This window comes from Scardinius erythrophthalmus, assembly GCF_964197995.2.
Source record: "Scardinius erythrophthalmus genome assembly, chromosome: 11".
Lineage (NCBI taxonomy): Eukaryota > Metazoa > Chordata > Actinopteri > Cypriniformes > Leuciscidae > Scardinius > Scardinius erythrophthalmus.
Genome location: NC_138231.1, coordinates 20,170,573 through 20,183,864, shown reverse-complemented (window position 1 = coordinate 20,183,864; position 13,292 = coordinate 20,170,573). Strand labels below are relative to the sequence as shown.

The window sequence follows — 13,292 nt, the reverse complement described above, 5'->3', positions numbered from 1 at the left end:
ATTGTTGAAAGGTGTCTTTGGTAACACTTTACAATAAGGTTCATTAATTAGCATTAGTTAACTACCTTAGTTAACATTAACTAATAATGAACAATACTTCTACAGCATTTATTAATCTTAGTTAATATTCATTTCACCATTTACTAATATGTTATTAAAATGAAAGGTTGTATTTGTTAACATTAATTAAAGGGTTAGTTCACCCAAAAATGAAAATTCTGTCAGTAATTACTCACCCTCATGTTGTTCCAACCGCGTAAGACCTTCGTTCATCTTCGGAACACAAATTAAGATATTTTTGATGAAATCAGAGCTATGTCTCACTCCTCCATAGGCTGCTATGTGACCGAAACTTGCTGGCCCAGAAAAGTCATTAAAGAGATCGTTAATATAGTCCAAGTGACTCCAGTGGCTCAATCTTAAGTATATCAAGCGACGAGAATACTTTTTGTGCGCAATAACAAATAAAAATAACGACTTTATTCCACTTTTCATTTCCTTCTCTCTGGGCCTCTAGTTGGTTCGCGTAGTCTTTTTGCGCACAATGCGTAGCGCGTCTGTGTTACACGTCACCACGTAGGCTCACTATTGGCCGACGCCGGTCATGTGTGTGATGCTTGATGACGTGCAACACAGACGCACAGCGCAAAAACACTACGAGGCCCAGAGAGAAGGAAATGAAAAGTGGAATAAAGTCGTTATTTTTGTTTTTTGTACCGAGTTTCATACTAATACGTTCTTGTATGTGTCCAAGATTTAAGATTTCATTTTTTATGTATTTTCATCATGTTGAAAAAGTTTGGTGGGAATAAAATAAACTAGTGATCGACCGATATATCAGTCGGCCGATAAATCGGGCCGATATTTGCGGGTTTGACATATATCGGCATCGGCCGATACGCGGCTGCTGCGTTTGCCGATAGTTTTTTCCCGGCATTATTTACAGACAGGCGTCCGCAGACAGCTCTGTGTTGCTGGAGACGCTGCAGTTCACGTGCAGCCCATGCACTGCCCCTCCCACACTAGCAGAGTGCTGGAAGCCTCTTCAAGACAACGGCAAGTTTTAAACTTTCAAAGCATATTTTAACTGTTTGACTTAGCTGAAATATTGCCATACACTTTAAAAGTGGAAACACGTTGCTCTATATGTGTGTGCAACTAAGCAAGTTTGTGGGTCCAAATGGAAAACGCGAATGCCTCATCTATAAAACTGCTTGTCATTGTATTTAGGGAGCTGCAAATAGCTAAGTTTGAGGCTATCCATATGCATACGGCAGCTGTTACGAACACTGGTCATAAGATTAAATAATGCCGACGTTGTTCCGTGATATTTGTGGGAGTTTTATTCAGCGACCACCTGGCTGAGGTTTGGACGTGTGCTCATAAAAGAAGCGGCGCGGTTGCGACACGCATGCGATGCAGCGCGCTCGTTTGTCCAGGCGCTCCTATGCCGTGGTGAGATGAAAACAAATAAAAATTTAGGGCCTGTTCACATATCGCGTCTTTTGCGCGCTCAAGTTCGTTATTTCAAATGTAGGCGCGCGGTATGCGTGCTCATAATGGAAGCAACGCGCTTGTTTTTTCCAAGCGCGTCCGCGCTGCATCGAGATAAAAACATCTCAACTTTTCAGAATGCCGCAAGCGTAGTGGAATAATACGACAGCATCGAAAACTCGGCCGAACAGCTGATCATAGCTGGACAGGGAGGGTTTTTATTTCTCATCTCCATAAATATATGTAGTCGTAAAGGGCAGGAAATAAATTAATCCTTCCTCCATGTCATCATGGAGAGCACAGTTCATGTTGCATAGCAAAGACAGACGTTTATTATGCTGCTTGCTTGTTGCTACTGTGTGCAATAGTGTAATTATTTTATTCATGCTTAAATATTTATTTTCAGAATTTACTTAAAGAATTTGAATTATGCTTAAATATTTATTTTCAGAATTTACTTAAAGAATTTGAATTATGCTTAAATATTTATTTTCAGTAATTTTAGCACTGAACTTTTTTTTACTTGTTCTACCTCACGTTTTTAATATTTGTCAAATATTGTTTGTTTTTTTAAGTTCAATAAATGTTCCTTTTTTAAATTGAGACTTATAACATTTGTTATCATCATTGTGTCGTTTTTATGATTTAAATTGAGTGAGCAAAAGCAGTATCGGCTCCAAATATCGGCCCTAGAAAATCGGCAGCCCGTATCGTTCATCGGCTAAGGCTGATGAAAAAAAATCGGTATCGGCATCGGCACTAAAAAATCCATATCGGTCGATCCCTAAAATAAACCACTTAAGAGGAGTGGGTAAAAATTCCGAGGCTGATTTTGCAAAGAAATCCACATTCAAACCAAAATATCTGACTTCCTGTTGGTCGGAGCTAATGACTGTAAATTAGAAAGTTGTCCGGCTCGATGTGACCAATATACGTACGGATTTTTGTAACTGTTGGTAAAACTAACCCCCCCCACTTTTGACTTTTTCTCTGCCGCGCGAGAAATTCAGGGTCGTCTTATAGTCGGGTATATACGGTATAATGCATTAAGAGCTCGCTCAAGTACTGCGGAGCTAAACCATTTAGTGCTTTGTAAGTGATCAGTAATATTTTAAAATCTATGCGATGTTTAATAGGGAGCCAATGCAGTTTTGACAGAACCGGGCTAATATGGTCATACTTCCTGGTTCTGGTAAGCACTCGAGCTGCTGCGTTTTGAACTAGCTGTAGTTTGTTTATTAAGCGTGCAGGGCAACCACCCAGTAGGGCATTACAATAATCTAGCCTTTAGGTCATGAACGCATGAACTAATTGTTCCGCATTTGTCAATGAGAGCATATGGCGTAATTTAGATATATTTTTAAGATGGAAAAATGCAGTTTTACAGATACTAGACACGTGACTTTCAAATGAAAGATTGGTATCAAAGAGCACACCCAGGTTCCTAACCGACGACGAAGACTTAACAGAGCAGCCATCAAGTGTTAGACAGTATTCTAGGTTTTTACGTGAGGAAGTTTTTTGTCCAATAATTAGAAACTGTTTTTTCAGAATTTAGAAGTAGGAAATTATGAGTCATCCAATTTTTTATATCCGCTATGCATTCCGTTAATTTTGTGAATTGATAAGTTTCGTTAGGTTTTGAAGAAATATAGAGCTGAGTATCATCGGCATAACAGTGAAAGCTAATGCCATGTTTCCTAATGATATCTCCTAATGATAGCATGTACAGAGTGAACAGCAGCGGTCCTAGCACTGAGCCTTGTGGTACGCCATACTGAACTTGTGATCGATGAGACATCTCATCATTTACTGCTACAAACTGATAACGGTCAGATAAGTATGATTTAAACCATGCTAGTGCATTTCCCGTAATGCCAACATAATGTTCTAATCTATTTAAAAGAACGTTGTGGTCAATGGTGTCAAATGCAGCACTAAGATCGAGTAACACTAATAGCGAGATACAACCACGATCGGATGATAAGAGCAGATCATTTGTGACTCTAACGAGAGCTGTCTCGGTACTATGGTACGGTCTAAATCCGGACTGGAAATCCTCGCAGATATCATTTCTTTCAAGAAAGGAACACAGTTGTGAAGATACTGCTTTTTCTAATATCTTTGACAGAAAAGGTAGATTCGAGATCGGCCTGTAATTGACTAATTCTGTAGGATCAAGTTGCGTTTTTTTTTCTTTGTTCACAACACAAACGTCCGTATCCTCGTCTGATTCAGACATGTCGTCCAGGAGAAATTGTCATTGTTGAAATTCTTTGTCGCAGACGGACTCTATCTCTGTGTTCGTAGTTGCTTCTTACAGTCTATGAGTTGCATAGTGAGATCACCGGCACCACCAGTCCGCCCTAACTCGAGCCAGTCCGGGCTCCTCGTCCGCGGCAGGCAGGTCTTCTGCCTCGGCTGCTCTTCGCTATAATGCGGCTTGTAAAGGTAGCCACAAACACCTGATTCAAGCATCAGACTTCCAAAATCATCATCTTCTATATCATATTGAGTACTCTCCTCCGCTATTGTCATAACTGTATATCTGTCTCCACAGCGTCTGTTAGCTTAGCTTCAAACAAGATGGAGGATATTGCTTTCAGTTTCATAGAGTAAAGTCCCACCCACTGATCTGAAATAGGTCTGTAGCGTGAGCGGGTCCCGCCCCCTGGGAAAGATGAGGAACTAGTGCTTGTAGTCTCAACAGAAATCCCCCTCTCTTACACTTCCTCCGACAATGATGCAAAATGACGATTTTTGCGTCATTGTGGGAGGAAGTGTAAGAGGTAAATAACGGATTTCTCCCGTCTCAGGGGAAAATGAGAGAGTGTTGCACGACCATTCAATAGTATGACTGGGTTTCTAACAATGCAAAGCTTAGTGCAAATGGGTGGAGTGTCCCTTTAATTGGTTTACTTAGAGAAAAAACATTGGATTATGCAACAGACACTAACTCAGTGCCTTCACACAGTTAATTAATAAACCATTGGTTTGCTATATTGCCCTTTTTCATACTATAGCCGATATGCCTATGGTTTTAAATAATAAAAAATCAGCCGATAAATATCGATGGCCGATGCCAGAGATAGGCACTTAAATGATTTGGACTCAAGTCACACTTGAGTCGCATTTTAATAGACTTCAGACTCGACCAAAAATTACTTCAGACTTGACTTGACAAAAAGGACTTGTGAACATAAACAATAAATTCTATTTTGAGGCTGTTTAATGTGGTGGTAATACTTGTTACTTGTTATCTGTTAGTATCTTTATTATTTAATGTATGTTTGAATAAATGTGTCATTAAAACAAGTTTTTATGACAGCCACCCATTTTAAATGATTTTGATTGGAGCGGCATCGGTCCGTTAGATCATTTAAATTTTTAGGTTACAACCGCATCTGTCTCTGATGTAGACTGGAGTAGATTTATATTAATGCGAGTCCCACACTGGTTACACTTGACAGCATGAAAGTTGGCATGAAAATGCTATAAATATTCCATTTCCATTTGCAGTACAATTTCAGTTTTAATTTGATTAACTGAGAGGTCAAAGTTTTTTTTTTTTAAATACTCACTAGATTTAAATACTTTTTAAATACTTTTAAAGGTTTTAAAGCATTATACGCCTTTCCATATTCGGTTGAATTCCACTTTCAGAACGGTCACGTACGTAACGGAGAGATGTCACATCTGTTACTGTTTTTTTTTTTCTCTGAGAAAATTGAAATAGATATGTTATGAGGAGAGCCAACCCTTCTCCATTCGATGTGTATTGTTGCTTCTGGTTTGTGCATTGTAATTCAAAAAATATAATAATTATCGCGATATAATTTTTCTCGATAAAACGATCAAGAGTTCGATAAATGTTCGATAATGTTTATGCGCCAAAAGCGGAACGAAACTCATTTGAACCGCGCGCCACACCGACCATTTATCCGCTCGGCTCAAAGTCCAAACGGCAGCGCAGGGCGAGCTCACTAGAGCCGATGCGTTTACTCTGATTGGTCTCGGTCACGAGATCCAGTGAGAAGTGCTTGAATTCAGCGAAGAACACAAATGTCTCAGTGATTTAAACTAGTTTAAAGGCAGATGAAACAGCGCTGACAAACAGGAGAAACACTGTGCGCAACGATACTGTCAGAAGGCTTTTCCGTCTACAAATCCCCATCATTTACCATGGATTTACTGTAGTGTTAGCCTAGTAATATTAACTGCACCATGAAATGTGGGATATACATATTGAATTGTATTATATTATTAATGTAGACCATTGTTTCCCAAACTTTTTTTCTGGGGACCCACATTTTAAAGTCGATAAATCCTTGTGACCCAATAAACATTAGGCCCATATAGTTCATATATCACGAAGAGAATTTATGCATTAACAAAATATGTATGACCATTTTTTAGGTCAGTTAAGCTTCCACTTAACTTTTTAAAAGAGATACAGATATTTGACAAAGCACAATTTTTTTTTTATTTACCTGTTGTTGACAATAAGTAAAATGCAGAGGTGAAATGAGAAAGGAAGAGTTGACAGGGCATCTCATTGTTTTCATATTCTCATCATTACAGTGTACACAATTTATACTTAATGAGACAAAGTCCCAAGGCGTCATATACTGACGCTTTTGACATTTCGTCCACATGCAACGCACATGGCACCCTTTAGCGTCAATATGAGATGCAGATAGATATGGGCCAGAAGGCGCCTCCTAGCGGTCTAACCCTACCCATAACCTGTGCGTCTCATATAGACGCTAAAAGGTGCCATGTGCGTTGCATGTGGACGAAATGTCAAAAGCGTCAGTATATGACGCCCTAGGATGAGAACGCGTTTATAGCACACTGAAAAATAGTAGGGCTGCAACTAACGATTATTTTGATAATCGATTAATCGGTCGATTATTTTTACGATTAATCGGTTAATCGGTTTGTGTACTTATATTTGAGTTTTGCCCATTTTTTCCAAAGTAAATTATTAACAAAGGGTCTTTATCATTCAACATAGACTTTTTAGAGATTTTAACAATTTTGCATTGTCATATCCTCATCAAAAACATACCTGGAGTTGTGTTTTATTATGTGTTAGTAATCCTTTGTTGGATTAAAACAATACAGTTGCAGTAAATTGCCATTTATTATTTTGTTTCCTGTAAACACACAGCTTATACCTGGGAAACAGCTTTATAGCTTATGCTGTGAAATCAATCATAAAGTTGAAAGTAGCTCAACTTTATGGTAATGAACTATGACGCGGTTCAGCGGCAAACGCCAGCAACCAATGGAAATATAGATGTCCTTCGCGCTGGCTGATTCCGGACAAATATACGATGTAAACTCTCGCTCCTACCAAAACATTAGTTCCGAGAAAAAATAATTAATTGCAGAGTTTAACCATCATAGAGTGAAAGCGTATCATTTGCATGTGTTTTTAAGTCCTGTCAGTTTAACAGGGCGCGCTTGACAGGAAGAACGAGCAGAGAGAGAGAGAGAGCCCCGGCTGCGCGCGCGCACTTACCCTCTGTCTTGTCTTGCTCTCTCTCTCCCTCGCGCATATTAATCAAAATCAATTGATTCGATGGTGTCGGAAAAAAAAGACATCTTTGGATGACTTCGTTCGATTAGTTTTATCTTCCGCTTTTTTCTTTTTCTTTCTCGAGCTTACTCCACTGTACCGCCTGCCTCCGCCATCTCGCTGAATGCTGCAGAGACGCTGTGCGGGAAGCATGTGACATAAAACGAGGCCAGCTATTGGCTATTCGCTGCTTCTCCTGCTGTACTGGCTGAGTAAAACCTCCGGTGGCTCATTACTGAGCCGCTTACGGCAAATAAAAGTTATTTAGCAACTAATCGATGACTAAATTAGTTGACAACTATTTTAATAATCGATTTTAATCGATTAAATCGATTAGTTGTTTCAGCTGTAAAAAATAGTGCTCGACTTGGCGACCCATACAAAATCTCCCACGACCCACTTGTGGACCCCACCTTTGGGAATAACTGATGTAGACGATGTATTAAAGGACTGATGGAATATAATTACAGTATTTAATAATGTATTTAGGCTACTGTTTTTCATACAAATACCATAAAAACCATAAAGTTACATTTTGCCATGAGTGAGGTTATCATGATCTAAATGCATGATACTGGATGACCAATGGTTAAGTTTAATAAAACTCAAACAGTCAGAATATTCAACTTTACCAAATAAAAATTAGCACATGCAGAAACTAAGAAATACATTTTTTAATAAAGATATTTATTTTGTTAAGGAAAAATGACAAATGTTGAATGTTCTACCTCAGATTTGTGAAATGTTCTCCTGTTTGGCAAGTGTTTGTCATGTTATGTTCTGACAATAAAGAGTAGTTTTTAAAACCACAATTAACGCTCTGGTTTCTTAAACTTTCACTTAGGAGCAAAAAACTGCCTTTAAACTTGCAAGAAATAAAGATTTGACTTTTATCGTGATAATTATCGATATCGACTGATAAAAAATATTGTGATATTTTTTTTGGCCATATCGCCCAGCCCTATTTCCTTGGCATGCCCACGACTAAAGATTTTTCTAGTCAACTTGTAATCATTCATTCAAGCCATTAGTCATCTAATCGCATGTTTATATTAATTTAATTACTTAAATATATGCTGGGGGGAATACTAAACCATAATGAGCCTGTAATATACATAAGCTTAACATATAGCCTATTCTACGCTCAAACGCAAGCATAAAGCTTGCCACAAAGCACCGGCAAAAGTAATGATTATGAATGTGTCGGGGAAAAAATAGCAAGGAGACAGTTTAATTGTTTATCAATAAACTAGTGTTTTCTGAGTCAGTGTCTGCTGCAAAGGTGAAGCTGACGATGCTGACTCGCCATCTCCATAGTATAGTGGGCACGCTATTAGAGAGAAATGCACCTTTCATATGGATTATGTAATCCTAGAGTTTTTCTATTCTAATTGTTTTTTCGTTTTTCAATTGGATTTGTTCACTGAGACCGAGACGACAAAGCGCATCCTGTTTGTTTTGCTTATTTTACAAAATAAAGTTTACACAAATAAAAGTAGGCCCTTTACAGTTTTGAATGATGCATTACTCTAATCTGTAAAATGGAGTAGTTTAAGTTGTTTCTGCTGTTATCAGAAAAAAATGCAAGTTATTGCACCAGCACCTCCATGTCATGCAGTAAACGCAAATACTTAAGCCTCCACACTGTGCACATACACTTGGATTTGCGCCTAATAATAGCACACACTTATCTACATTAACGTTAGAGTGATTGGCCAAGTAAAGTTGCTAAGACATGTTTCAAATAAGCCATATTTAAGGTCGATGGATGAATGTTTTGATTTCCTGCCCGTCATACTGTAATTACCACAAGGACCCGCCGTTAATGATCTGTCCCTCACGGACTGCGTGACTTCGCCACTTTCTGTTGAGTTATTTTTTTCTGCGACTAACCGACCAATACAATTTTGGTTGACTAAGCCTCTTCTTGTTGACTAACTTTTAGTCTACTATTAGGGGGCAGCCCTAGTATTTCACTCACGTGAAATGTGTTTATAGACCTGATATTTTTCTGATGTCTGAACTATTTTTGTCAAGGTAGAATTTAGAAAAAATATAAACAGATAGTTCAATATATTTGTAACAAATACTTTCTGAGAATTTATTTTTCAAGTTTTGACTGCAAATGTCACGCCCATAACGCTGGAATTGCTCAATTTTTTCTACATTCATTTTGAAAGCCTCGTCACACATGTGGCCCGTGGATACGCCTACGTTGTTTCCAAAGCAACCCATGCAGATAGGTTGGTTATGTCTGGGGCACACAAATCTTATTTGATCACTTGTGATTAATAATGTGGGCAGTCTGCCGGAAAAGATCTGTATTAAAGCAGCACTATGCAGCTTTGCCGATTTCTTCGCTGTTTTCTCGCTTTTTGCCCGCGGGTTTCTCTATAGAGCTCCCCCTACAGCTTCGGAATAGATATTTGACAACACTGTCGTCAAAACTCGTTGGCGACTCTCCCCCCTCCAATCTTCTCCCACTGCATTTGTTTTCAAAGAACCCGGTGAACGCACAGAGCCATGTCCACTGAGGTATGTATGATACACAGAAGGCTAGCAAATAAATGTTTAGATAGTGTATGTGTGCAGTGCTGTAAAGCAATTTATTACATCGTGAGACCTGATATCACGCAATACTTCCTGACGCTGAGGCCCGCCGGCCCAAAGTTGCAAGTGTGGTTTTTCGGCTCACAGGCGCTCGGGGGGTGCGAGACGACCACCATTCGACCCGAAAAATGTCATATAACCATTCCAATGACTCCGAAGCTGTTCAAATTAAGCTAAAAAAACTGCATAGTGCTGCTTTAAGAGAAAGTCTGGACATAGCCTAATTCTTAGACATGCATTTTCAGTCAATATAGGTGTTTACAAAGCAACTCTTAACAAAATTCTCTTAACTCTGAATAACTATTTTGTTGGTAAGAGTTTTGTTAAAAGGAAGCAGGACAATCAAATCCTGCAACATTTTATCTTGCCCTCAGCTCAAATTTCTCCACCTTTGTGTACATAAAAATGAAAGTCAAGTGAACTGCTGGCCACCCTCATAATGTATTAGCATATTGACCACATATCTTTCCATTTATACACTTTGAGTCAACAAAATGGCACTTTGCATGTTATTCTTGTTAGAAGCTTTTTTTTTTTCTTACCTGTGTTTTTCACTTCTTCTCCTACAATTTTTCACATCTTAAAGGAGTTTTGTGGCTTTTCAAGTCTGTCTTTAGTTTTGAGAATCATTTAATATATATTTCATCCCGGTAATACTTAATACCTACTTTTGACTTGCAATTGCAAGTAGCAAATCATGGTTCACTCTTAGTTGCACTCTTATGGGAGTATAGTTTTTGTATTAGATTAGACATTCTGGCTCTATCCTGGTGAAAATAAAATGTGCTTTATCTAGGTGCGTGCTGTGGATGAGATGAATTATGACTTTCAAGCCTTGGCTCTGGAGTCTCGTGGAATGGGTGAGGTATGTGATCAGAGTTTTTAAAAAGCCAGTTGTAATTCTGAGTCAAATAGTCATTTTGAATCTTTTTTTGACCAGTATCAAAAGTGTTGATTTCCTTGTAATCCTTTAACATATTTCAACTCCACTTGTTAGATTTTTTCCTGTTGTTGAATACTTTGCAAAAAGTGATTGCCACATTGACCCTTTTTGCAGCTACTTCCTGCAAAAAAATTGTGGGAATCGGATGAATTGGCAAAAGATGGACGTAAAGGGATGTTGCTGGGTGAAGAATGGAGAGAAAATGCCTGGGGTTCTTCCCGTAAGTTCTTCTGAAATGCTACATGCTACATAATTGTTTGATCATGAGATCATATTTGAGTTAAACATTCATACCAAAATGAAATTGGAGAAAATTGTTTAAAGCAAGGCTTACTATAGTTAATGCCAATGGTGTACTAAATATTTGTAACTTATAAATTGTAAAATATTTCTGTTATTTGCCTATAATTTAGATTCCCCAAATAGTTATTGATTGAAAAAAAAAATTATTTGAAAATGTGTACCTAGCCATTCTGGGTAGGGCTGCAACAAACGATTATTTTGATAATCGATTAATCTAACGATTATTAGAACGATTAACCGACTAATCATCGATTATTTCGCCGACTAATCAGTAAGTTTTGAACGATTATTCAGCTTTTTCAATTAGTTAAAACACTGAGTTATAAATATTCTAACTATAATAAAAAAAAGAAAGAAAATCACTTCAGCTTTTGAAATGTTTTTTTTAATGATCTTTGAGTCAACTAAACAGGTCATTCTCTTTAAGTTTTCAGATTTCTGTCCAACTCAAATCACACACAAATGCTCTAAGCATTAAAGCGTTAAATATTCTGTTCTCTTTCAATAGAAAAAAAATAATCAGCTGCATTACAGACAAACTTAAACTGCAAACAATTATTATAATAATAATAAAAAAAAAATGACATGACAATTGAGCTGACAGAGACATTCTCATTCAGCTTTTAATTTACAGTATAAAAAATTAACTGACATGATGTTCTTCATAACATCTCCTTTTGTAAGTCTTCATGAATATGGAACAAAATACAGGCAAGTGATAAGACCGTAATACCTAATAATAAAAACAGCCCAGACTCCTAAGCTCGATCAAGCTTTATTCTATGCAAAAATAAATCATCACATTACTGCAATTATATTATTATTGTTAATATTATTGCTATTATTAGTAGTATTGCATTCTCTAAAAAGAGATTTACTGCTAGTTATTTACGTTAGCTCCAGCAGGAGAACATCCACCTCTCACCGGCTCGTCTCGTACCGGGGTGTTTCCTCTTTAAGTGCTTTAACATTCATGTTGTGCTCCCGTGAAAAACAAGTTCCGCCTTGCATGTATTGCACACGAGTCGACAGTATTCTTGGTTTGAAGTTTTGTGAAACTTTCACACACCTTGCTAGTTCGGATTCGTTTGCACTCCGTCATAATTCGCACTGTTTTCGGGTTTTCTTCTACTGCAATACCATTATAACGGCTGCATTACACTCTAGCGCTACAGCGCCGTAGCGGTCAAATCGCGATATTGCAGGCCATTACATTAGGTCACGTGAGATCAAACGACTACTCGACAACAAAGATATTTGTCGACAATTTTTTATTGTCGACGTTGTCGACAACGTCGACTAATCGTTTCAGCCCTAATTCTGGGGAGGAGATAGATAACTATATTTATTTATAACACACCTCATGACAAGACCATTTTTATCTTATTTCCACTTTAAATAAAATGCACTTTTTTTTTTGGAAAGAAAACTCATTGGAAGCCTAATGTTATAGCAATGAATGCAACTTTAATTGCATGGAAGGGGCAATTAAATGCCACACAGAATGAATTTTCATTCCAGTGCGTTACTTTTCCATTGTTTTTAATGTAAACATCACCCTAGACCCTAGGGTTTGACTGTTGCACTCGCATCTCGCTTCCATACTTTTGGAAGTATCGTCTATGACGCTGATTTCTAAAATGTAGTACTCAAGTTAAAATAACTTTTAAAAATGCATCTTCTAGTCAGAATGTGAGTTGATACTGCTCCATTGGGCTGTGATTAAGGGGAAATGCCTCTGCACTCAATTGGATAGACCAATAACCAATCAGAGCAACGGAATAAGTGACGTATGCTCTTCATTCATCTTTCCGATCTACAAATGCCTTGATCGCGGTTCTCTGTTCCTCTTTTAAAATTAATGCACCGTCGATATTTTCTATAACAGATGGTGGAATCTACACATCTCAATTCTCCAGAGGCAGTCATCTTTGTTGTAAATGAATTCAACCCAAGCGCTCTTTGGTGACATGGATAATTACGTTACCGTTGATCATCTGTCCATCATCGTATAAAGTCCGCCCTGACAATTTGATTGGTCCGAACAGCTCTGGTTCGAGCATAGTTGCTCCACAACGGATCAAGTCCAGACCGAACTTCCCTACCTCAAATGTTGTGGGCGGGGCTAAGTTCGGCTGGCATCCAGGCTCGCGTTCTGTGTGAATGGCCCCTAACTGATTGAAAAATGAACAGCGCATTCTTATTTCAGCCCTCTTATCCAAGCAGTTTGCATCGTATATTCAGTTTAACAGCATTAACAACAATTAAACACTTACATTATATTCTTGCTTCATCCAATGCAATAAATGCACATTCAACACATTAAATGAGCGAGGTTTTCTAGCTAATTTCAACTTG

At 38.0% G+C, this 13,292-nt stretch overlaps 1 protein-coding gene across 8 annotated transcripts in view; it reads left to right on the top strand.

The window, feature by feature from the left end:
* The window catches only part of pum2 (pumilio RNA-binding family member 2), a 251,219-nt gene that overhangs the window by 37,584 nt on the left and 200,343 nt on the right, over positions 1-13,292 (top strand). For 7 of the 8 annotated variants that reach the window (XM_081379047.1, XM_081379045.1, XM_081379042.1 and 4 more), the window contains exons 3-4: positions 10,485-10,553; positions 10,746-10,851. The exons of the other annotated variant lie outside the window; for it this stretch is intronic. In XM_081379047.1, the coding sequence (XP_081235173.1) occupies positions 10,485-10,553; positions 10,746-10,851 (175 nt within the window). The remainder of the gene's footprint in view (positions 1-10,484; positions 10,554-10,745; positions 10,852-13,292) is intronic. 8 annotated transcript variants of the gene reach the window in all.